The sequence below is a fragment of the Vipera berus genome (assembly GCF_964194415.1).
Source record: "Vipera berus genome assembly, chromosome: 9".
Classification (NCBI taxonomy): Eukaryota; Metazoa; Chordata; class Lepidosauria; order Squamata; family Viperidae; genus Vipera; species Vipera berus.
In genome coordinates this window covers 6,846,106-6,868,894 of record NC_138212.1, presented here as the reverse complement: position 1 = coordinate 6,868,894, position 22,789 = coordinate 6,846,106, and the positions used below count along the sequence as shown (strand labels likewise).

The window sequence follows — 22,789 nt, the reverse complement described above, 5'->3', positions numbered from 1 at the left end:
TGACTGCAAGGCATATAAATCCTTCGATCCTCCATCATTCAGTCACAGTCACCTCGTGGATGAGAAGTGAAATGTCTTCAAGGAAAAACAAAGTCCAGTTTTGAAGAAGCATCTTTGGGACAAACATGACCAAATCTTTGTAGACTGTTTCAGGAAAGTTGATTTCCATTTTGCCAAAGGGAAAAGAAAAAAGAAAATTAATTTTCTTTCTGCCAAAAGAAATGGGATGGGATTATCCCTGGCGTGTCTTGCTTCCTTCCTGAAGTGTAGTGGGTTAACACACACAAGGCGACGCCAGGCAGTGAATTCAGCTCTTTATTTGTAGAGAAGAACCAGCAACAGAATGGGCTGCCTGTGCCCTTTATATACTCTGGCTGCTGAGCTGACAGCCAATCAATTTAACTAGGCTTTCCCCCTGAAAACTGAGCCACGCCTAGCGGCAGTTATGTACAGCCTCTTGTAGCTGTCATCTGTTAAGCTATTGCTTAATACAATACACACTCCAATACCCAGCACTTCCTCTACTGGCGATCGAGGTTGGAGAATGGGAATTCTCTGGATAAAACCCCCAGATCAACTTTCCTGCATTTCAGATTTCCCCCTTTTCCATATCACACCTTTGGGGAGAAAACCGATAGTTCCATTCAACTGAATTTATGCAATTTGAACTACGGTACTTTCAACTATTGTTCTTGCACGAATGGCTGAACTTTTTTTTAGTCTCAAAACACGGGCAAAATATATTCTTCAATAAAAAGGCAAAAATATTTGCTGTGTTTCATGCGAATTTCAATGGAGAAGGGAAACCTGGTTGGAGTTGGATGCCAACTGAGTTAGCTGTGCCTCAGCACCACTATAATTCCTGGAAACTAATTGTTGATTTGTAGTGCATTTCAATAGGGACTTATTTGCAACTTAGTGAGTCCAAAACAGAATTTAAGCCTCTGATAATAAACTCAGCTGAAACTGCAGTAATCATTAATAAGGGCTGTTAAATATAAAACATACCCAATAGCCAATATTTAGATAAATAAGGAGAAGGAAATGGATAGAAAATTTTGTTTAATCAGAGGCCAAAATACCTTGGACCGGCTGAATGCCACTCATGATTTACAATAAAATATAAGGAGGGACACGGTAGCTCAGTGGGTGAGGACGCTGAGCTTGTCGATCAGAAGGTCGGCAGTTTGGCGGGTCGAATCCTGAGTGCCGCGTAACAGAGTGAGCGCCTGTTACTCGTCCCAGCTTCTGCCAACCTAGCAGTTCGAAAGCACGTAAAAATGCAAGTAGAAAAATAGGGACCACTACGGTGGGAAGGAAACAGCGTTCCCTGCGCCTTTGGCGTCTAGTCATGTCGGCCACCTGACCACGGAGACGTCCTTGGACAAGCGCTGGCTCTTCGGCTTTGAAACGGAGATGAGCACCGGCCCCTAGAGTCGGAAACGACTAGCATGCATGCGCGGGGGAACCTTTACCTTTACCTTTTATAAGGAGGGAGAGCCAGTGTGGTGTAGTAGTTAAGGCACTAGAAACCAGGAGACTGTGAGTTCTAGTCTGACCTTAAGCAAAAAGCCAGCTGGGTGATCTTGGGCCATTCATTTTCTTTAGGAAGGAAGCACATTACCACCTGGTCTTTACTTGCAGAGAGCAAAATTAGGGATGTTTGGGTCCTGGTCAATCAGAAGATATGTAGCATGTCCATGTCTAGACTAGAAAAGGATGAATTTCACTCTCGCTTGGCTTTATTTTCTAGCTGTGATGTCAGCACTTTTTCAGTAATAGCTAGAAGTGAAAAAGAAAAGAAGGCAGGGAAATGCAACCATCCACTCCTCGATACAGAACAATCTAAAAAAAAAAGGAAACCTAACTAGCAATATAGAGCTACACAAAGTGATTCAGAATGAATTGAGGGGACTTCTTGATGAGTTTTTTTTTTTGAATGAACTGAAAGGCATGCAGGCAGTCCTCGAGTTACGGCCATTTGTTTAATGACTGTTCAAAGTTACACTGGCACTGAAAAAAGTGACTTATGACTGGCCCTTGCACGTACAACCATCACAGTAGCCAAACAGGTGCTCAAAATTTGGGACCTTGGCTACTGGCATGAATTGCTGATGATTGCAGCACCCCAGACTCACATGTCCGGTCCGGGTTTGGATGGGGAGAAACAGGCTTCGTCTCAATCCTGCCAAGACTGAGTGGCTGTGCATACCGGCATCTCAGACTAACCAATCTTTTCCATCGTTAACTATGGGGGGTGAGGTGTTACCCCCCCATTGATAGGGCCCGCAACTTGGGTGTCCTCCTGGATTCACGGCTCAGTTTGGAAGATCATATGGGAGCCATGGCCAGGGGGGCTTTTGCCCAGGTTCGTCTGGTGCACCAGTTATGGCCCTATCTGGACCGAGATGCCCTACGCACAGTCACCCATGCGCTCGTGACCTCCTGGCTAGACTACTGCAATGCTCTCTACATGGGGCTGCCCCTGAAGACCACTCGGAGGCTTCAGCTGGTGCAGAATGCAGCCGCGCGAGTTGTGATGGGAGTCACACCTCTTCTCCGCGAGCTGCATTGGCTTCCGGTTGCCCTCCGGGTGAGATTCAAGGTGCTGGTGATGACCTATAAAGCCCTAAATGGCATGGGCCCGGATTATCTAAGGGAACACCTGCTGCCAGCATCAATTTCCCATCGTCCTGTGTGCTCCCACAGGGAGGGCCTCCTCAGGGTACCACCGGTCAAGGATTGCCGACAGGCGATCCACAAGGGGAGGGCGTTCTCTGTGGGCACACCTGCCCTATGGAATCAACTGCCAACGGAACTCCGGACTGCCCCCGACCTTCGTTCATTTTGCCGGAACCTAAAAACCTGGCTCTTTGAGCTATCTGGTCTGACTGAGGGGTTTAATGTTTTTAAATTGTGATTTAATTTTTGTGGCTAGACTTAATTTTATTTTATTTTAATTTTATATTGGATTGTTTTTAAATTTTGCCTTGTAAACCGCCCTGAGTCCTTTGGGAATAGGGCGGTATATAAATCGAATAAATAAATAAATAAATAAAATGATCATTATTTGTGATCTTCCCAGTTGACTTCCAACAAGCGAAGTGCATGGGGGGAGCTGGATTTGCTTAACAACTCTATGATTCACATTACAACCGTGGCAAAAAGGTTGTAAAATTGGGCATTACTAACTCAGCAACCGCTTTGCTTTGGAACAGTCATTCTGGTTTCAATTGTGGTCATAGGTTAAGGTCAACCCATCTGAACTTAACCAATAAATGATTCTTAGTGCAATGGTTCAAATGATTTAAAATGGTTTAATGGCTCAAACTGCTGTGGCTGTTGCATTCTTGATATGCTGAAATCATTTTAAGATCTCAGAAAGGGAAGGGTTAAGGAAGTCAAAGGTCTCCTTCGGCAGGATATATATTAAAATTGGAACCACACAAGGAGGGCAATAGGAAATGAATCATATATGGGTGGGGAGACTATGGGCTTAAAAGAAACGATACTTATGTAGTAACGGAGTGGAGCCCAAGCATTCTTGAGAGTTATCACTTGCAAGAAGACCAAGAAACAAATTCTAAACTGAGGTAGTATTTCTTTATCTCTTTAACCATTTAAGAATTCACAAATTTTATTCTTTTTTTTATAGATATTTTATTGAGTTTTTATGGTTACAAATCTTTAGTGCTTAATAAACAATGTGTTCTCTGGGTTCACTTATTTAACATTAGTGGTGATACAACTTCCATTTCTACTCTCTTTTCCGCTTTTCTAGCCATTTATAAAAGTTATCCCATGTTTGAAAATTCTCTATATCTTTTTTCCCCTTTCATTTTCAATGTAAGCCTATCCATTTCCGCACAATCCAAATTTTTTCTAATTATATCTTCTTCCGATGGTGTTTCTTCATTTTTCCAATCCTGTGCAAATGTAATTGTCGCTGCTGTTAGTAGATGTAATATTAAATACACACATTTTTTTTCATAGTTCTCTGTAATTATACCTAAACGAAATAGTTCTGGCTTAAACTCTTCATGTTTTCTTAACATTTTCTGCAAGCACATGTGTATTTTTGACCAAAATATTTTTGCTCTAGTTCATGTCCACCAAAGATGGTAGTACGTGCCTGGCTTTTGCCTACTTTTCCAAAAGTTACTAGACATGCTTTTTAAACATATTTGCTAATCTTCCAGATGGTAAATGCCATCTATAAAACATTTTATATAGATTTTATTTATAAGTAATTGCCTTTGTTATTTTATAGTTTCTTTCCCACAACTTTTGCCATTTTTCTAATTCTACATTGTGTCCAAAATTCTTTGCCCAATTTATCATTGTTTCTTTAACTTGTTCATCTTCCACCTTCAGGTTTAACAAAAATTTATAGATTTTTTTATCAATTTTTCATCTGTTGACAATAGAATCTGGTCAAAAACTGTTAGATCTTTGTAAAAGCCACATGTTTTGGCATCTTTTTGTATCTCATTTGCATTTGTAAGTGTGACCACCATGATAGCTCAATACCCTGTTCTTCCAATTCTTGTTTAGTTTTTAATTTCCCATCAGTATTCAGAATGTCTCTGCATGTCACAAGTTTCTCACAGTTGATTAATTTTTTTCTCTCTCTGAAGAGTTCTTAATATTGCAGCTCAAGCAATGTTTGTAAGCCAGGGAAGGCAGCTGGCTTCCAAGTAATTTATATTTATAATCTTTTTTTTATGGAAAAGTTTTACAGTACATTTTAAGCATATACTCCTTCCCTCCCCCCTCCCCCTCCCCCTCCCCTCTCTCCCCCCCTCCCAGTTAATTCTGTTGGGTATTATTACAGATTGTACTGTTATAGAAACTAAATTGATGTTGAATTTAATAACGACAGCAAGACTTTTGGTTTTGCAATACTGGAAGAAGAAGGAATTGCCTACTCTAGAAGAGTGGACTATAAAAGTTTCATACTTGGCAGAAATGGCAAATATTTCAGCATATTTGAAAGAACAATCGCAACAGAGATATATCTCGGAATGGAGAAGATGGATCGATTATATTCAGAATAAATATGGGACTAAATTTTTTTATTTAGCATATGACTGAATATTAGAATTATAAGATGTATTATTATCTACTTATGTTTAAGGGGAGTTAAAGTGCGATAGGATTTAAAGTGTATTTATAGTTGGTTAGCATATTTTAGCTTATTTATTTATTTATTTATTTATTTATTTATTTATTTATTTATTTATTTATTTATTTATTTATTTATTATTGGGACTTATATGCCGCCCTATCTCCTGAAGGACTCAGGGCGGCTAACAACAATAAAATACAATAATACAGAAGTTAAAAGAAAATTAAATTAAAGGCCCCTATAGAATAAATTAAAATTAAAATTAAAATAAGTTAAAAATTAAAAACATAATTAAAATCCCTGTCAGTCCAGGTCAGCCTGATGGAAAAGGTGTGTTTTGAGGCCGCGGCGAAAGGACCAGAGATCTGGGGCCATCCGAAGCTCAGGGGGGAGCTGGTTCCATAGACGTAGATTGGAATATAAGCGTAAAGAATTAGAGGAGGAATGGCAGAAAGACTACCTTTTGTTCTGTAGTCATATTTTTAGACAAAATTTTAGGTTTTTTGCCTATGAACCTTAAATCCAGAAACTTGTCCATATTGCCAAATTATTTCCATTAAATCTATAACTGAGTGAGTCGGTTGACCTAATGTAATAACCAAGTCATCTGCAAATGCTCTCAATCTATAATCTTGATCTTTAATTTTAATTCCCTTTATTTTATTTGAGTCACGTATCTTAATCAGTAATATTTCCAATGTTAAAACAAACAGCAATGGTGACAACGGACATCCCTGTCTTGTGCCCTTTTCAATTTTGCAAGCTTCTGTTAAACTACCATTAATTATAATTTGAGCTGTTTGTTTTTGATATATTGCCCTAATAGGTTGTAAAAACTTATCACCAAACTCCATCTTCTCTAAGACTTTAAATAAAAATTGCCAATTCAATTGATCAAACGCCTTTTCAGCATCCAAAAAAATCAGCGCTGCAGGGACTTGATTATTTCTTTCCAAATATTCTAATAGGTTTACAATATGTCTCACATTACTTTTCACTTGTCTACCACTTATAAATCCCGTTTGATCACTATAAATCATTTGCTGCATAACTTTCATTAATCTATTTGCTAAGATCTTTGCAAATATCTTATAAATGCTGTTCTCCACGATGGAGGCACTTCCCCTCCAGATTGAATTGTCCTAAATAATTTTTTTAAAGGTTACACCAACTCTAATTGTAAATTTTTATAATAAGTGGCTGTCAAACCATCTGATCCAGGTGTCTTACCCACTTTTAGTTGTTTAATTGCTAAAATAATTTCTTCAGCAGTTATCGGTTAATTCATCCCTTCCCTCTTGTGTAAGTATAGGGATATTCACTTCTTGTAAATACCTATATATATCTAAACCTTGAGTTATATCCCTTGCATATAATTTAGAATAAAATTCAACAAAAGCCTTTTAAATAAGATTTTGTTGAAACACCTCTTTACCCTTATATTCTATCTTATCTATATTACATGATTTTTGTTTTTTCCTTAACAGATAAGCTAACCATCTACCTGGCTTATTAACATTGTAAAAAGTATTATGTTTGACATATCGTAAGTTAGTTGCCACTTGATCTGCCATCAACATATCAAACTGCCCTCTTAACAAATTAATTTCTTCTTTCAACCTCTTATTAGATGAGTTCAAGATAAAAGCTTTCTCTTTCATCTTTATTTCCTCCTCCAACTCTTTACGCTTATATTCCAATCTATGTCTATATTTATTATTCAAATATATTAACACACCTCTCATATAAGCTTTACTTGCATCCCAAACCATTTCAATGGGTGTACCCTTTTGCATATTTATAATAAAAAATTCTTTCATTTGTTTTTTACATTCTTCCACATTTTCTTGATATCTAAACAAATTTTCATTTAATCTCCAAGATCTCCTATCTCCCTTCCCCTTGTCCAATTCCATCCATATTGGACTATGGTCTGATAAGGTTCTTGGACATATCTTGATCTTCTTAACCCTGGGGAAAAAATCGTTAGTAGTTAATACAAAATCAATCCTAGAAAAAGATTGATGTCTGTCAGAAAAAAAGTAAAATCCCTTTCTTCCACGTTTCATTCTCTCCAGACATCTCTCAGTTCCAGATCGTCTTTCATGTCAAAAAAGGATTTAGGCAATTTAGCATGATTTGGAGTGCTTTTAAAAGGACCTTTTTTATCTTTTTATGTGTCTAGTACTCCATTCCAGTCTCCCATTAAAATACACGATTTATAATCCCATTGAATTATTTTGTTATGTAAAAGTTTGTAAAATTCTCTTTGCTGTTGATTAGGTGTATATAATCCAATTAAAAGCATTTTCTTCCCTTCTATTAAAAGTTCAATTAAAATATATCTTCCTTGTTTATCTGCTTCAATTAGGTTAGCTATTAAATTCTTCTTCACATAAATGACTACACCATTTTTCTTTTCTGGTGCAGATGCAATAAACTGCATACCCAATCTAGAGTTTATCAAATATTTTTGATCAGATACACGGATATGCGTTTCCTGCAAGCATATAACATCATTTTTAAATTGTTTCAAGTACTGAAATATTTTCTTTCTCTTTTGCGGTGAATTTAAACCATTAACATTCCATGTTAGAAACTTTGTCGCCATTTTTTGTGACTTGAAGCTTTCAGAGCGTATCTTGCAGATCCACAAGCATCTGCTTCTTTGGTCTCGCTCCTCCCACTGCTTCACTATAAGTAGATTCTTGAGTTGTAATTGTAGGATATTGTTTCTGTTGTTGTTGTTGTTCCTTTCATCTGGTTGCAGCCCGTGTCACCCTTTGAGCCCTTGATTTTTCTAGTGGGGCCAAGGGCTGCGCAATTTCCAAAATCTGCTGTGCTTCTTTTGAAATCAGCGAGGTGGTTTCTTCATCTCACTGTGTAGCTTCCAATTGTGTCTGTCACACTTCTTTTTCCTTTCTTCTTTTAATTTCTGGGGATGGTGGTGAGTCTGCCTTCAGTATATTATGGTAAAAATCTCGTGCCTTCAGAACTATATTAAGACGATATCTTGTACCAGCATAATTCACCACTATCCCAGTTGGTATCTCCCATCTAAACTGAATCTGACATTTTTTTTTAATTCATCTGCCAGAAAAACAAATTCTTTCCTATTTCTTAAAATTCTTGGTGGTATTTCTTTCAAAATTAAAACCTCTTGATCAGCCACTTTAAATCTGTTGTTATAAAAGGCTTGTATAATCGCATTTCTGATCATTCTCTTTGTAAAATAAACAACCACATCTCTTGGCAATTTTCTTTGCCTAGCAATCCAGGAATTGACGCGAAGTATTTTGTCTATTTCCAATATAAAATCTTCAGCTCACCAGCCCAAAATAGGCGCCACAGCTTTTGCCAATATCTCTTCCAAATTTTCTTGTGGATTTTCTTTCAGACCTCTGATCCTCAGGGCAAACTCCATGTCTTATATTGTATCATCACCACCTCATCATCAATTTTATCCATTTTATTCTCAGCTTCATTAATTTTAGCTTCCAATATCAAATTATTTTGACTAACGTCTTCCACACGTTCATCCAGATTCTCAATGCAAACTGTCAGTCCCTGAAATGCCAGCAAAATATCTTCTCGTATTTCCTTATTTTTCTCATTAATGAGCTCAGATATTTTCTCAGATTGAAGTTTTAAAGCATCTTGTAAGTCTTTTAGTGTTAATGTGGGTGTAGGTGCTGCGGGGGATGACATCAATGTTTGAAGTCCAGATTGTTGAACTGGTGATGCCCCCCACACTTTTAGAAGCAGGGAATCTAGGTGGTTTCAAAGCCATTTTAACACCCAATTAACTTTTGTTTCTCACTTTCACTTTTCCACCCAAATTGCAACCTTGTTGCTTCACTGTTAAATATCCAAGTCTTTTAAATCACTTTTAAGCCAACTTCAAATGTTTTTAACAGAGTCTTTTACAACTTTAAAAATCCACTTTATATCTTCCTCCTTGATCTTTTATTTTATTTTCCTTATTCTTTCTTCTTCCCACTTTCTCTAAAGATTTATTCCAGTGCCATCTTCCTCCCCTTCTTTTAAGTTAAACCGGAGTGAAAGATCATATACTTGCTGTTTCAATATTCTCCTGCTCAGCTCTGCCTGCGTCCAAGTAATCCAAAGTACAATATTTATTTTATTTTATTTTATTTTTAATCCCATTTATATCCCGCCCTCCTCCGAAGACTCAGGGTGGCTTACAATTTAAGCACAAACCAATGTGCTTAGCAATATTGAATGCAGGGATGGTTGCAGCATCCTGTTCTGTTTCAAAGCCTTCAAACAGAGGAGTCCCCGAGTCCGGAGTTAATTCAGGCTCCGAGGGAGCTCTCACCCTTCAACCCACAGAGTAATAATTCTGTGGGTCTAGGGGAGCTCGACCTCTACCTGAATGCTCACACCCCCTCTTCTCCCAAGGGGGGGATTCCCAAACCGCAAAACAGCTGATTGTCGCTGTTTTCACGATTTAAACAGAGCAACGGGGCTGACGGTAAAAAATGACCGCCATCGATGGAGCCTTGCCACCCGGAAGTTCTATATTTATAATCTTTTATATTTGTAATCTTTATAATCTTTTCAATACGCAGGTTTCAGGTTGGAAGTCAGATAATTGTTTCTTTCGTTCTGGCGCCGCCATTTTAATGCATAAATGTATCAGTAGGCATCTAGATAATGCCAAAGACATGCTATATATTCTGAGAGTTGAAGTCCATGAGTCATAAAAGAGCCAAGGCTTCCTACCCCTACACTATACCATTAATAGATCTGGTTTCATTAAATCCGAATCTCACCTCTCAAGAAACAATTTGAAGGCACTCCTTCTGTTCTTGCTTGGAATTGACCTGGTGGAGTTCCTCTCTGATATGCAAAAAATGTATGCAAAGCTTCATTTGAGCAAAATATAGGATTGAATACAGGTGGAAATATCTCTTGGTGGAAGGACAGGCTCAATTCTGATTGTGATGCTCCCTGAGAGACAATTGTTTTGTTCTATGATATATTGTGAAATACACATAAATTGGCAAGAAATTGTGTGCCACCTTTATAGTTTTTGACAGCATAAAGAGAAATGTTTTGTGGAAGAAACTGGACACATTTGATCATGGAGCCCAGATTCTTCTTTTGGGTAAGACTCTGTATTCAGATATCTATTTGAAAGTCTGTACTGGGGTCAAGGACTCTCAGCTTTCCCAGGGAGTTTATCATGGCACTAAAATCACCCCTAAATTCTTAGCATACAAAGTAATTAAGATGCGTAACTATAAATGATCAAAGTAATGAACTTCAATGACATAAACTTAATGTTGTCCTCCAGTTCCATACCAGACCTCTTGGCCAGAGCCAGACCAGAGACATTTTGTACAATGAATGCCCTGAAGTTCGGTGCTGTGTTATTTTCCTTCATCAGCCTTCTGTGCCTGCTCACTGCTTTGGGCTCAGACTACTGGATAGTGCATTCCAGCACACATCTTGGTCTATGGAAAATTTGTCATGGCGAAACATGTGACCCACCAGTTGAGGAATTAGTGTCAGGTAAGATTCAGTATTCCAAATGCATCACTAGCCTGAAATGCACAAGAACCTTCACCTTGAATTCTTACCTTGTGTCTGCATTGGCTCCCTACAGATGCTGTACATGCCACCCGAACCATTATGTTTCTGGGGATAATCGCTGGAGTTGTCTCTCTCATTGGGCTTTGCATCCTGAATAAAAAATGCAGTCTTGGCAATACCAGTATCGCAGCAGGCTGCATCGCATATATCGGCAGCTTTATTGCAGGTAAGCATCTTTACAAGAGTTTTTCCCCAGATATGTTTTCTGCTTGACTTAATTCCACACTATAGATGACTGTATAGGAGAAAGTTCTCTTGAGTTCAGCAGAACTTCAGTACATTGGTTGAAACCTTTGTGTTACAAGATTCTTTGAATACATGGAATTTGGAATGGCATCAGGGAGGGGGCAGCTTTCAAAATACTATTATAGAGTACTGCCTGCTGTTGGATGACCTCAAGCATCTAAGCAATATTGAACTGGCCTAATACATGAAGGGGACACCACCCCAAAATCTCAGAGATGTAGGCTAGACAGGGATGTTGAATATGTGTCCCAAAAGAAGACAAATCACTTCATATTGTGGCCAAGACTGCAACAATATGGACATCTCTGTGCCTAATGATGATGATGATACAGCCACAAAGGAACAGGCCAGTGTACAAAGTTAAAACAACAAAACAACAACAAGATGAACCACACCTGCCTTGTTGAATTTTGCAGGATGGACAGGGACAATGGGACAAAGACAGTCCCATAAAGAGCCAGGGATCAAATAAGGAAAGGCTTTATAGATAGAAACCAGCACCTTGAGTTCCACTCAGAAACCAACTGGCAACTATTGCAGCTCTTGAAGTGGTGGTGTCAGGTGGACATTCTGAAGTGCATTCATAATTACTCATACAGGCACTTTATGGACAAACTTTACTTGCCAGTGCATCTTTCAAGGGTGTCTTGAAGTGTGACCCTGTATACACTATCCCAGAGAAGAGGGGGCTAAAGCATGAGTGAGAAGAGCCTTTTCTTCCAGGAAAGGAGGCAGTTCAGTGTTAGAACAGAGCCCTGGTGGTGCAGTGCAGTACTGCAGCTACTTCTGCTGACTGCCAGCTGCCAGCAGTTTGTCAGTTCAATTCTCACTGGCTCACGGTTGAGCCGTCCTTCCATCCTTCCGAGTTCAGTAAAATGGCGACCCAGATTGCTGGGGGCAAAATGCTGACTTCTTTTCTTGGATGAGATGCAAAACATCTTCAAGGGAAAACAAAGAAAGTCCAGTTGGCTTTTAGAAAAATCACTTTTGGGACAACCATGACCTGGATGACTGAGTACCTCCACAGACCTTTGGGAAATTAACCCATTCTTCTCTATGCCAGTTTCTGAGTTTGGATCAAATATGAAATACTTGGACTTTCCCAATGCAATGAGCACCCCAAGAGGTTGCCGCCTTCTTTGTAATGAGAGCAGAAAAGCCCATTGGTGTCTTCCATACTTCTGAAGGGAATGTTCCTACCTCTGCCTCTCCCTTGATTTCCAGGCTTCTGCGTCATGATTGCCATGTCCATTTTCACACGAAGTGTTGGTGCCGCCAACCTATATGGGTGGTCTTTCGGCTTGGGTTGGGCCTCTTTTCCATTGTACCTTCTAACTGGTAAGGATCTCTTTTGGATACTCTGGTGAGATTTTTTTAAAGGTACATCTTTATGCATTCTGTATATTTTGACAAGAGTGAAATTTGTTTCATTTTGCGTTGGGCACTAAGAGCATTTCCTTGGCAGGAGAGGAATCAGCAAACATCTAAACATATCCTGTATTACAGCTTATCCAAACCCCTTGCTTGCTTGGGACTGAAAATATTTGATATTTGGGACATTTTGAAGACACTAGGTTACCTGATATACCTGAGATAAAGATTGTATGCAATTAAGAGCAATAGATCTATTCTGGAACATTGACCTTTGAGGATTAGAGCTTGGTCATAAGGAGATGAATAAAGAGATGAGGTTGAGTTCAGAGCTCCATAGATTCTTGGGTTTTTTTAAAAAAAAATCTACTTCATCTGCTGTCTGGCTAATCCAGGGGTCAGCAACCTGAAACAGTGAAAGAGCCACTCCGAACCGGTTCCCTCACAAAAGGAAAAACTGGGAGCCGCAAAAAATGTGTGTGCATGTGCGTACATGCGCGCATGCGCAGAACAGGGGTTGACTGAAGAGTGGAGCCAAGGCGAGATATGCACCTACCCTGCATATTTGAATTGATTGGTTGAACTTTTTTAGTCCCACTGTTTTTTTTTTGGACTGCACATGGCAGAGGACTGGGAGCCACAGGAGATGGCTGAAAGAGCCGCATGGTTGCAGACCTGTGGGCTAATCTGTTATTTTTTTTCTCTTTGAACAGGTTCTCTTGCTTATATATTGTATAAGAATACAGCAACTGTAGTTCCATTCTGCCAAAGGGAAAAAAAAGAAAATTAATTTTCCTTCCTCTACTGGAGATCAAGGTTGGAGAATGGGAATTCTCTAGATAAAACCCCCAGATCACCTTTCCTGCATTTCAGATTTCCCCCTTTTCCATATCACACCTTTATTTATTTATTTATTTATTTATTTATTTTAATTTTTATTCCATTTATATCCCGCCCTTCTCCGAAGACTCAGGGCGGCTTACAAGCTTAGCAGTAGCCTTTAAAATTTGATTTCCTAGAAATCAGAGTTTTTGTACTTTAGAACTTGGATAAGGAAATCCAAACAATTATATAACTCTTGGCATACACACTCAGGCTATTTCATTTCATGTCTGTATAAACGAAGACCTCTTTCACCTGGTCTTCAACTGAGTCTTTCGGTCTGAAAGTATTCGCGGGGAAAGCCGATAGTTCCATTCAACTGAATTTATGCAATTTCAACTACAGTACTTTCAACTATTGTTCTTGCACTAATGGCTGAACTTTTTGATCTTAAAACATGTGCAAAATATATTCTTCAATAAAAAGGCAAAAATATTTGCTGTGTGATCTTGGGCCATTCATTTTCTCTCAGCTCTAGGAAAGAAGCACGTTACCACATGGTCTTTACTTGTAGAGAGCAAAATTAGCAACTCAGTGGGATGTTTGGGTCTTGGTCAATCAGAAGATTAACAATAAATAAAATTTATTTCTAGATTCTTAGTGTAATGGTTCCAATGATTTAAAATGGTTTAATGGCTCAAACTGCTGTGGCTCTTGCATTCTTGATATGATGAAATCAAGAGCCTTGGTGGAGCAGTGGGCTGATGCCTCCTTAAGTAACACCAGCTGCCTGCAATTAGTGCAGGTTCACATCGCACCAGGCTCAAGGTTGACTCAGCCTTCCATCCTTCCGAGGTAGGTAAAAAAGGACCCAGATTGTTGTGGGTAATAAGCTGACTTTGTAATAATGAAGCTGGGGGGGGGGGGGACAAAAGCCCTAATAAGCAGGCATATACATAGAATGAAGGCTATTGCTAAGCACATTGATTTGTGCTTCTTAGATTGTAAGTCTTCAGAGAAGGGCGGGATATAAATGGGATTTAAAAAATTAATATCTCAGAAAGGGAAGGATTAAGAAACCAAATGTTTCCTTTGATGCCAAGGAAGTCAACAGTAAATAAATAGTATATGGGTGGGGAGACTATGGGCTTAAAAGAACTGATACGTGTTAACATGTAGTAACTAGGAGTGGAGCCCAAACATTCTTGAGAGTTATCACCTGCAAGAAGACCAAGAAACAAATTCTAAACTGAGTTAGTATTTCTTTATCTCTTTAACCATTTAAAAGTTGGCAAATTTTATTCTTTTTTATAGATATTTAATTGAGTTTTTATGGTTACAAATCTTTAGTTCACTTATTTAACATTAGTGGTGGTGATACAACTTCCATTTCTACTCTCTTTTCTCCTTTTCTAGCCATTTATAAAAGTTATCCCATGTTTGAAAATTCTCTATATGTTTTTTTCCCTTTCATTTTCAATGTAAGCCTATCCATTTCCGCACAATCCAAATTTTTTCTAATTATATCTTATTTCGATGATGTTTCTTCATTTTTCCAATGCTCTGCAAATGTAATTTTTGCTGCTTCTAGTACATGTAATATTAAATATATACATTTTTTCATAGTTTTCTGTAATTACCCCTAAAAGAAATAGTTCTGGCTTAAAATCTACATGTTTTCTTAACATTTTCTGTAACCACATGTGTATTTTTGACCAAAATATTTTTGCTTTAGGGCATGTCCACCAAAGATGGTAGTACGTGCCTGGCTTTTGCCTACATTTCCAACAGGTACTAGACATATGTTTTTAAACATACTTGCTAATCTTCCAGGTGGTAAATGCCAGCTATAAAACATTTTATATACTCTAGATTTTCTTTATACGTAGTTGCCTTTATTATTTTATAGTTTCTTTCACTCAACCTTTGCCATTTTTCTAATTCTACATTGTGTCCAAAATTCTTTGCCCAAGTTATCATTGTTTCTTTAACTTGTTCATCTTCCACCTTCAGGTTTAACAAAAAGTTCAAAAATAATAATTTATCAATTTTTCATCTGTTGACAATAGAATCTGGTCAAAATCTGGCCATTTCTACTCTCTTTTCCGCTTTTTATCATCCACGAGGACCTTTATTTGCATGTAGAGAAGATGTGGTAGATGATGAAATGGATGGTATTTCAAGGTATTTCAAGGTCAAAGACATTAATGGTCCTACCATGAGAGGAGACCGCATGTAGAGGAGACCGCATGTGACAATGGTGCCAGAAAGTCATAGAACATTCAGAGTTAAGAAGAAGGAGGAAGTATGTCACAAATGGGAGGGGTTGGCTTAACAAATTAACATAAATGTTGTAGTTCCCAAACAACCACATGGTGGCAGCACAATATGCACTGCATAATACTTTATGGCTGATGTAACAGCACAACACTTGTGTTTTGTAATCATTTGCTGTGTACAAACACTCTTAAGGAATGCCAAAGTACCTGGGGTTTAACCAATCCTGATAAACCTCAAAAAACTAAAGGTTTTTTTTTTTAAAAAAAAAAAAAGCTAAAACTTTCCAAGATAATCAAATGCATATTACAGCCACTATGATCCAGAGGTTTTAATTCAACTGCAATATTTTGTGAAGGACAGAATGCCCATTGGGACATACATCCACACTATATATGTAGGTACACCTGAGATTTTTCTCCTACCTCTTTAAACTTCTTCAGGGCGAGTTAACTGCTCCGTTTAATCAAATTATTAAAAAAAATGAATCCAATAAAAAGTTCAGGTTTCCTCAATTAGAGCGATTCATTCAGCCATAAAGAAGATTAACGCGTAATAATATTGTATGTTCTGAGCAGATAGAAAACAAAGAATAGAGTCGGCGCTTCAGCACCCTGGAGAGCGCACTAATCTACAACCGTCTCTCTTTTGGTTACTAAGGCCCAAGGAAGAGAGAGGTGCAGCGTTCTGAACAATTCCTTGCCTACCTTTGCAAACCTTCACCTTCAAATATTCTCCATTCCCAAAGTTGGCGTCTGCCCTGCGTCAAAGAGAAGAACATCTCAGAAGAGAGCAGCAGGAAAACACATCCATACTGTGGCCAATATACAGAGTAGTGAGGGGTTCTTAATGCCCTCTGAGCTTCCTTGTTTTCTGGCAGATGTTTCATTACCCAAACTAAGCATCGGTGCTGATATTACCTAATTTGGGTAATGAAACATCTGCAAGAAAAGAAGCAAGCTCAGAGAGCACCAAGGACCCCTCATTTCAGCTCTGAGCTACAAATATCCTCCTTTATTGGTACATGGAATAGTCCCTGGAACTATTGGCAATTAAGCTTGATCTGAAGGAGACTTTGACAAATAGTGTAGTTCCTCTGAATCTCTGGATATAGCTTGCTTGAACATGTGGGGAAGGAGGGCAGATGTCTTCGCACAGGACATTGCTACAGTAAAGGAGAACATCCCTGCTGGAATAAACAGCAGTATTATTTTTTTTAGCAATACAGGGAGGTCACAATTACTAGGAGTTTGAATGGTGCTGTACTCTATTTAGAGTGAATTATAGATTGATACCAGGTCATGTTTAATACAGGCCAAAGTTCAATTAATGTGAGGCTAGCACATGCACAGCTGAGGCTGGCACGCATGTGCAGTTGCTATTGGGGTTTTAGAAGTTAGTCGTCATTTGTGCAAAATGGAAAAAAAAGGTTCTGCTCAAAGAAGGTACAAAAAAGAAGAGTTATTTTGAAGAACTAAGCAGAATATATGAGATAACAGGTAGGCTCTGAATATGGGTTTGTTCTGTTATGGTTGTACAGTAATTCATTAATAAAAGTATAAAAAAGTTTTTCAAAATTTATAATTGCCTATTTTTTTCAAGCTGGAACCAGTTATCCTATTTTTCACAGAAATATCACTTTGAATAGCTGCAAACTTTTACAATGCAACCATTTCATGGGCTTTATTAATTGATATATTTATTAATCAAGACCTACCTGTACGGGTTCATTAAAAAAAAAAGAAACATTCTGTCCTGATCTTGACTTTGATCCTTGTTACTTTTGTAGAAATATTTTTACCTCTCTGTCTAAGAGGCGTGGCTGTTCAGATGGAAAGCAACCTAAAACATGAATGCCTTTTTTATGTTTTAATGGCAGGTCAAATATACAGAAACAAACAGAAAATTGAAATGAGTGGATGTTCCAGATCTTGATGACATTAATGGCTCCAGACTCATAAAAGAAAATCAAGAACAATGTTTTTAATAAACAAACAAACAAACAAACACAAATAAATAAATAAACAAACAAACAAACATCTGGAATTGAATTAAATTTCATTGGATTTTAATGACTGTATCTTAAGATGTTGCCAAAGGTTGGTATTCAAAATCTCACCGGAAGGAAGGAAGGAAGGAAGGAAGGAAGGAAGGAAGGAAGGAAGGAAGGAGGGAAGGAAGGAAGGAAGGAAGGAGAGAGAGAAAGAAAGAGAAAGAAAGAAAGAAAGAAAGAAAGAAAGAAAGAAAGAAAGAAAGAAAGAAAGAAAGAAAGAAAGAAAGAAAGAAAGAAAGAAAGAAAGAGGGTGGGTTATCTTCTGGCATTCCACCAGGGGGCAGCACAACCCCCTGATCCTTGCATTAATAGACCAAAGACTTGACTTAGCAAAAGCAGCTTTCAAGGGTGCAACATCAGAAGTGCCTGTCTGATCAACTTTTGCAAATATAATGAGAAGAACCAAAGAATCTTGAGTCAGTTTCCGAAAACAGACCTGAAGAAAACAAGAAATGGTCAGAGGGACATAGCTCCCAAAAATATTAGACTGTTTTATTGGCTGGATCACTCAAGCAATATGTGTCCAACTTGAGGATCCAAATAAATAACCAGATTCGTTCCATTTCTGAAAATTGAATACACGGCATGGTACTAATGAAGCAAAATTCACTCTAAGGCTTCAGGACACCTGATCATAGAATTAAACAATAGTCTCTTTGCCCAAACCCTGACCTTCTCACGCAGTAAACAATTTCACTTTGTTATGGGAACCATCTGCTGCTTTTCCACACGAGTTTTGTAAGTCTAAAGAATCATAGTAAACTCTGCCCAGAGAGCAGCTTGTTCAATAAATTAGCATAATTTGCCCAGTGGCAGAGGGCTAAAGTCCATGTCATAAACATATATCTGGCAGAGTTTATAAATAGGACAAATGGCAGCTCAGAGATGGTTGAGGAGATGGGAGGGACAATTGAAAAGGAAAATGAACCAATTGTATGATTAACAGGCAAAGAACTTCCTAAAAGATACGTACATAATGCTGGATCCTATTTTGTTCCCTATCTACGCTGAACTTTTCTAAAATTATGGTTCTTAATTGCTATATTAGTTCAGGATCCCCCAAAGTAATCAGTACTGACTTCCAAGGATTAATGGTACAATGCAAGCGGTGATTTGGGGTCAAAAGAGGGTCAGTATACATCTACATCAATAGAGGGTTGATAAATGATAGAAGGTCAATTGGGGTCAATTAATCTTGCCGGGGTCCATGCCAGTCAATAGTCAATAGTCCCAAAGTTGAGGTAGCTAGTGGTGAGACAACATTATCCAGCGTAGGATAGTTAGCTACCGGTGACAGCACCTTCAGTTTATTAATATTATTTTTATGGTTGGTCATGCAATCAGCCAGATATTTAGATTGGTTTGGGCATTTTTATGCACCTATCTACTCATTCCCAAGGACTAGAAATAGGCAGGTGTTGTTTTATGGTGTTAAATGTAAAGCTATTATTTTTCATATTACTATTAAGGTAAAAGGTAAAGGTTCCCCCGCACATGCGTGCTAGTCGTTTCCGACTCTAGGGGTCGGTGCTCATCTCCGTTTCAAAGCCGAAGAGCCAGCGCTTGTCCGAGGACGTCTCCGTGGTCATGTGGCTGGCATGACTAGACGCCAAAGGCGCACGGAACGCTGTTACCTTCCCACCGGAGTGGTCCCTATTTTTCTACTTGCATTTTTTACGTGCTTTCGAACTGCTAGGTTGGCAGAAGCTGGGACGAGTAACAGGCGCTCACTCTGCTACGCGGCACTCGGGATTCGACCCGCCAAACTGCCGACCTTCTGATCGACAAGCTCAGCGTCCTAACCCACTGAGCCACCGTGTCCCTTATTACTATTAAAGTACTATTTATTATATTTAAATACCAACAATACTTGGGAGTCAATGAACAATCTGGAAGTCCCTGAAAAAGTCAATAAACTAAACAGTTTGGAGACCCCTGTGCTATTTCAGTATGTCCAAGGCAGCCACATTCTGTACATCTTCTGCATCTGGAGGGTTGTGTAAAAAAAAAAAACATCCAGAGGTGGTGAACCACCAATCTCGGTAGCTAGACTGTTCCATTGTTTAAGAGATCTCAACACCTGGAAGTGTTTTTCCTTAAATGAAACCTAGACAGCCATAACTTATAACCGCTGTTTCTGGTCCTGCTTTTTTGTGGCATGGAAATGTAGTCTTTGATCATCATCACCCATGTAGATTTCTTTAGTGGACCTGGATACAACATTAGATTGGAAAGTGTGTATAGGGCTAAAATTCTCTCCATCTACAGTAGAGCGACGTTCTCTATTCTGGTCTTAAGGTGGTGCCAATTAAACAGACTCAAATCTTTCCCAGTCTCCACCAGCTTTATTTGGCCTGTTCTACCCCCAATACTGAAACATATTGAAAAGACATGCTGCGTAGTTGGAGATACTCATGCTCCACCTACTTTCTCCTTGGTCTCTAACCCCCAGTGATCCTGACAGTGCCTGAACTTTGTCCCAAGCCTTTCATAGCTCTTAATCTGGGGCACTCTGCTATCTGGGGTAGCATTCCACCGTGTGTGAGGTTGCTCGAGGTATCTTATCTCAGAGTTGAAGCAAAAAGTGAAGCTCAGTTTCCTAGAGTTTCCTGAACCAGGAATACTGACTATGCGGTGGCCATTTTTTCTCAAGATCGTCAGTTCTATTCTGCTGTCTCTGGCTTCTGCACTTTTGCTGATTGGCCTGTTCACTGACAATTGGGTTGTTCTCCACACTCCTTTCGGAATATACCATGAAAACCTATGGACATCTTGTATCGACTCAAGCTGCTTCTCTTTGAATCGAGGCTGGGGTAAGCTATTTGTCAGGATGTAGCATATGACATACTTGGGCCACTTACGCTCTGAGGTTGCTAATTTCTTTGAAGATATAGGTCCGTAGTCATGGAAATGACTCTGCTTCCAGACCTCCTCCTTGTTTGCCATTGAAAATGGTTTGATTTGATTTGATTTGATTAAATTTGTATGCCGCCCTTCTCCCTGAGGACTCAGGGAGGCTCACAACCATAAAAATTTAAAAAAAAACATAAAGTAAAAAATTTAAAAAAGAATTAAACAATAGATGCAATAAATACAAGACAATTTAACCCAGTAAAAAGCCTAATTAAAAAACGTAGTCAGTCCAGGCCCACTTGTTGGAACAACCAGGTCTTCAGGTCATGGCGGAAGGACCGAAGGTCAGGGGCCGTCCACAGCTCTGGGGGTAGTTCATTCCAGAGGGTCCGCGTGCCCACAGAGAAGGCTCTCCCCCTGGGGGTTGCCAGCCGGCATTGCCTGGCCGACGGAGGCCGACTCGGTGGGAGCGAACCGGGTGATGGGAGGTTGACAATGGCAGCAGGTGGTCTCACAAATTGTTAACAATACAATTGTCCACAAGCCCTTTTAGTTGGCCCTGTTTGGAAAATCATTTTGCAAAGGGCTGGGTGGTCTTCCCCCCACCACCAGCACTTTTAAATTTTGAGACGCTGCTGAACAAAAAGTGAATATCCAGAATGGTTTGTATTTAAGAGTCAAGGATGATATTGATAGAAAGTTAAACCTGACAATTTTGGGGATATTTATATTAGTGGATGGCTTCCACTGATTTAATATTAAATCTGAACGCATATCGTGTCTCTTTGGATATAAATGTCTGTCCTCGCCCATTTTTATTTTTATTTTTGTCTTAAGCTCACTGATAGTTTTTCCTCTCTGCTCGCATTTTTTCTTGAAACGTTTTTGGGAAATTTTATTCCTGCTTTCCTAGCCAACTGTTTAAAATAAAATTTAAAGCTATTGAACGCTGGGAAAAATAACACATTGGTTGGATTTTCATGACACATTAGACTTAAGACTCTTGGTGAATCTTTTCTGCTCAGCATTTCCAAAATTTGAAAAATGTGTCACTCGACTTGGCTTGGGTTATCACACTCCCCGCCATGCACAAAAGCAAAACAACAGTTTACAGATTTTGTGTTGTTGTTGTTGTTTTTTAAAAAAAACAAAAATATGGACAAATTTGAGGCAGCCCTGGGTTGCATGAGGCTTTCTTTCTTGAAGTGGCTTAAGAGAATGCTCTTTCGCAGCCTCTGCCACCTTCAAAAATTGTACGAAAGCGTACACCATTCTTATGGGGTTTGGGGAAGCTCTGCGAAACCAAAGATGCTTTTTCAAGAGGCAACTGGACTTTCTGGGTTTTCTTTGAAGATGTTTCGCTTCTCATCCAAGAGTCTTCTTCAGCTCTGACTGGACGGTGGGGAAGAGTTGATGACGCTTCTTAGATGAGAAGCGAAACATCTTCGAAGAAAAATGAAGGAAGTACAGTTGCCTCTTGAAAAAACAATTTTGCAACAACGATTACCTGGATGGCTGAAAATCTCCATAGAGATCAAGCTCTGTGAAAGCATACCCCATTCTCACATGATCTCGGCAGCCTCTGCAAGTCACACAAGACAAAGGCATGTTTTTGAGGATAGTTGTTCAGTCTTGGTGAATGCCACCGTGTCACCCAAAATGTCATGGCGTGTCACCTTTGATACATGTACCATAGCTTCCCCATCACTGGATTAGAAATTGGGCAGTTTGTGACCCAGGTTGTTGTCAAAACCCAGTCATTGTATTATCGCTATACAAGCCACGAGGTATAGCCGCCCTAAGGATGAGTTATTGGGTGTAAGCCACCATGTCAGCTAGAAACTCTACAGGTGGTCCTTGATTTACAACAGTTCATTTAGTAACATTTCAAAGTTGCAACGGCACTGAAAAACATGACTAGTGGCTGTTTCTCACACTTACAACCGTTGCAGCATCTCCATGGTGACGGGATCAAAATTCAGACGCTTGGCAAGTGACTCATATTTATGACGGTTGGAGTGTCCTGGGGTCATGTGATCTCCTTTTGAGACCTTCTGAGAAGCAAAGTCAATGGGGAAGCCAGATTCACTTAACAACCAGGCTGTTAACTTACCAGCTGCAGTGATTGACATAACAGCTGTGGCAAGAAGTCATAAAATGGGGCAAAACTCACTTAATAAATGTCTCATTTAACAATGGAAATGTTTGGGCTGGCTTGTGGTCATAAGTTGAGGACTATCCCTATTTATTAACCTGGCAGTTAGGATCATAGTTCATATGTGAACCTAACCTACTCTAACAGGGCTTTTCAAACTTGGCCCTTTTATGACTTGTGGACTTCAACTCCCAGAATTGCCTAGCTGAGGAATTCTGGGAGTTGAAGTCCACAAGTCATAAAAGGGGCAATTTCGAAGAGCCCT

At 39.1% G+C, this 22,789-nt stretch overlaps 1 protein-coding gene across 1 annotated transcript; it reads left to right on the top strand.

Moving 5' to 3' along the window:
- Positions 1–3,540: 3,540 nt before the first annotated feature.
- Positions 3,541–17,764, top strand: LOC308672446 (peripheral myelin protein 22-like). The gene is made up of 5 exons (XM_081335403.1): positions 3,541–3,593; positions 10,449–10,666; positions 10,761–10,913; positions 12,218–12,331; positions 17,343–17,764. Exons 2-5 carry the CDS (start codon positions 10,498–10,500, stop codon positions 17,396–17,398), a joined length of 492 nt encoding a protein of 163 aa, XP_081191529.1. The 5' UTR covers positions 3,541–3,593; positions 10,449–10,497; the 3' UTR covers positions 17,399–17,764.
- The last annotated feature ends 5,025 nt before the right edge of the window (positions 17,765–22,789 follow it).

Coding starts and splice junctions, on each gene's coding strand:
- LOC308672446 (XM_081335403.1), top strand. CDS start 10,498: ATGAATGCCCTGAAGTTCGGTGCTGTGTTATTTTCCTTCATCAGCCTT. Junction 10,914..12,217: donor TATCGGCAGCTTTATTGCAG/GTAAGCATCTTT, acceptor CTTGATTTCCAG/GCTTCTGCGTCATGATTGCC. Junction 12,332..17,342: donor TCCATTGTACCTTCTAACTG/GTAAGGATCTCT, acceptor TTTTAATGGCAG/GTCAAATATACAGAAACAAA.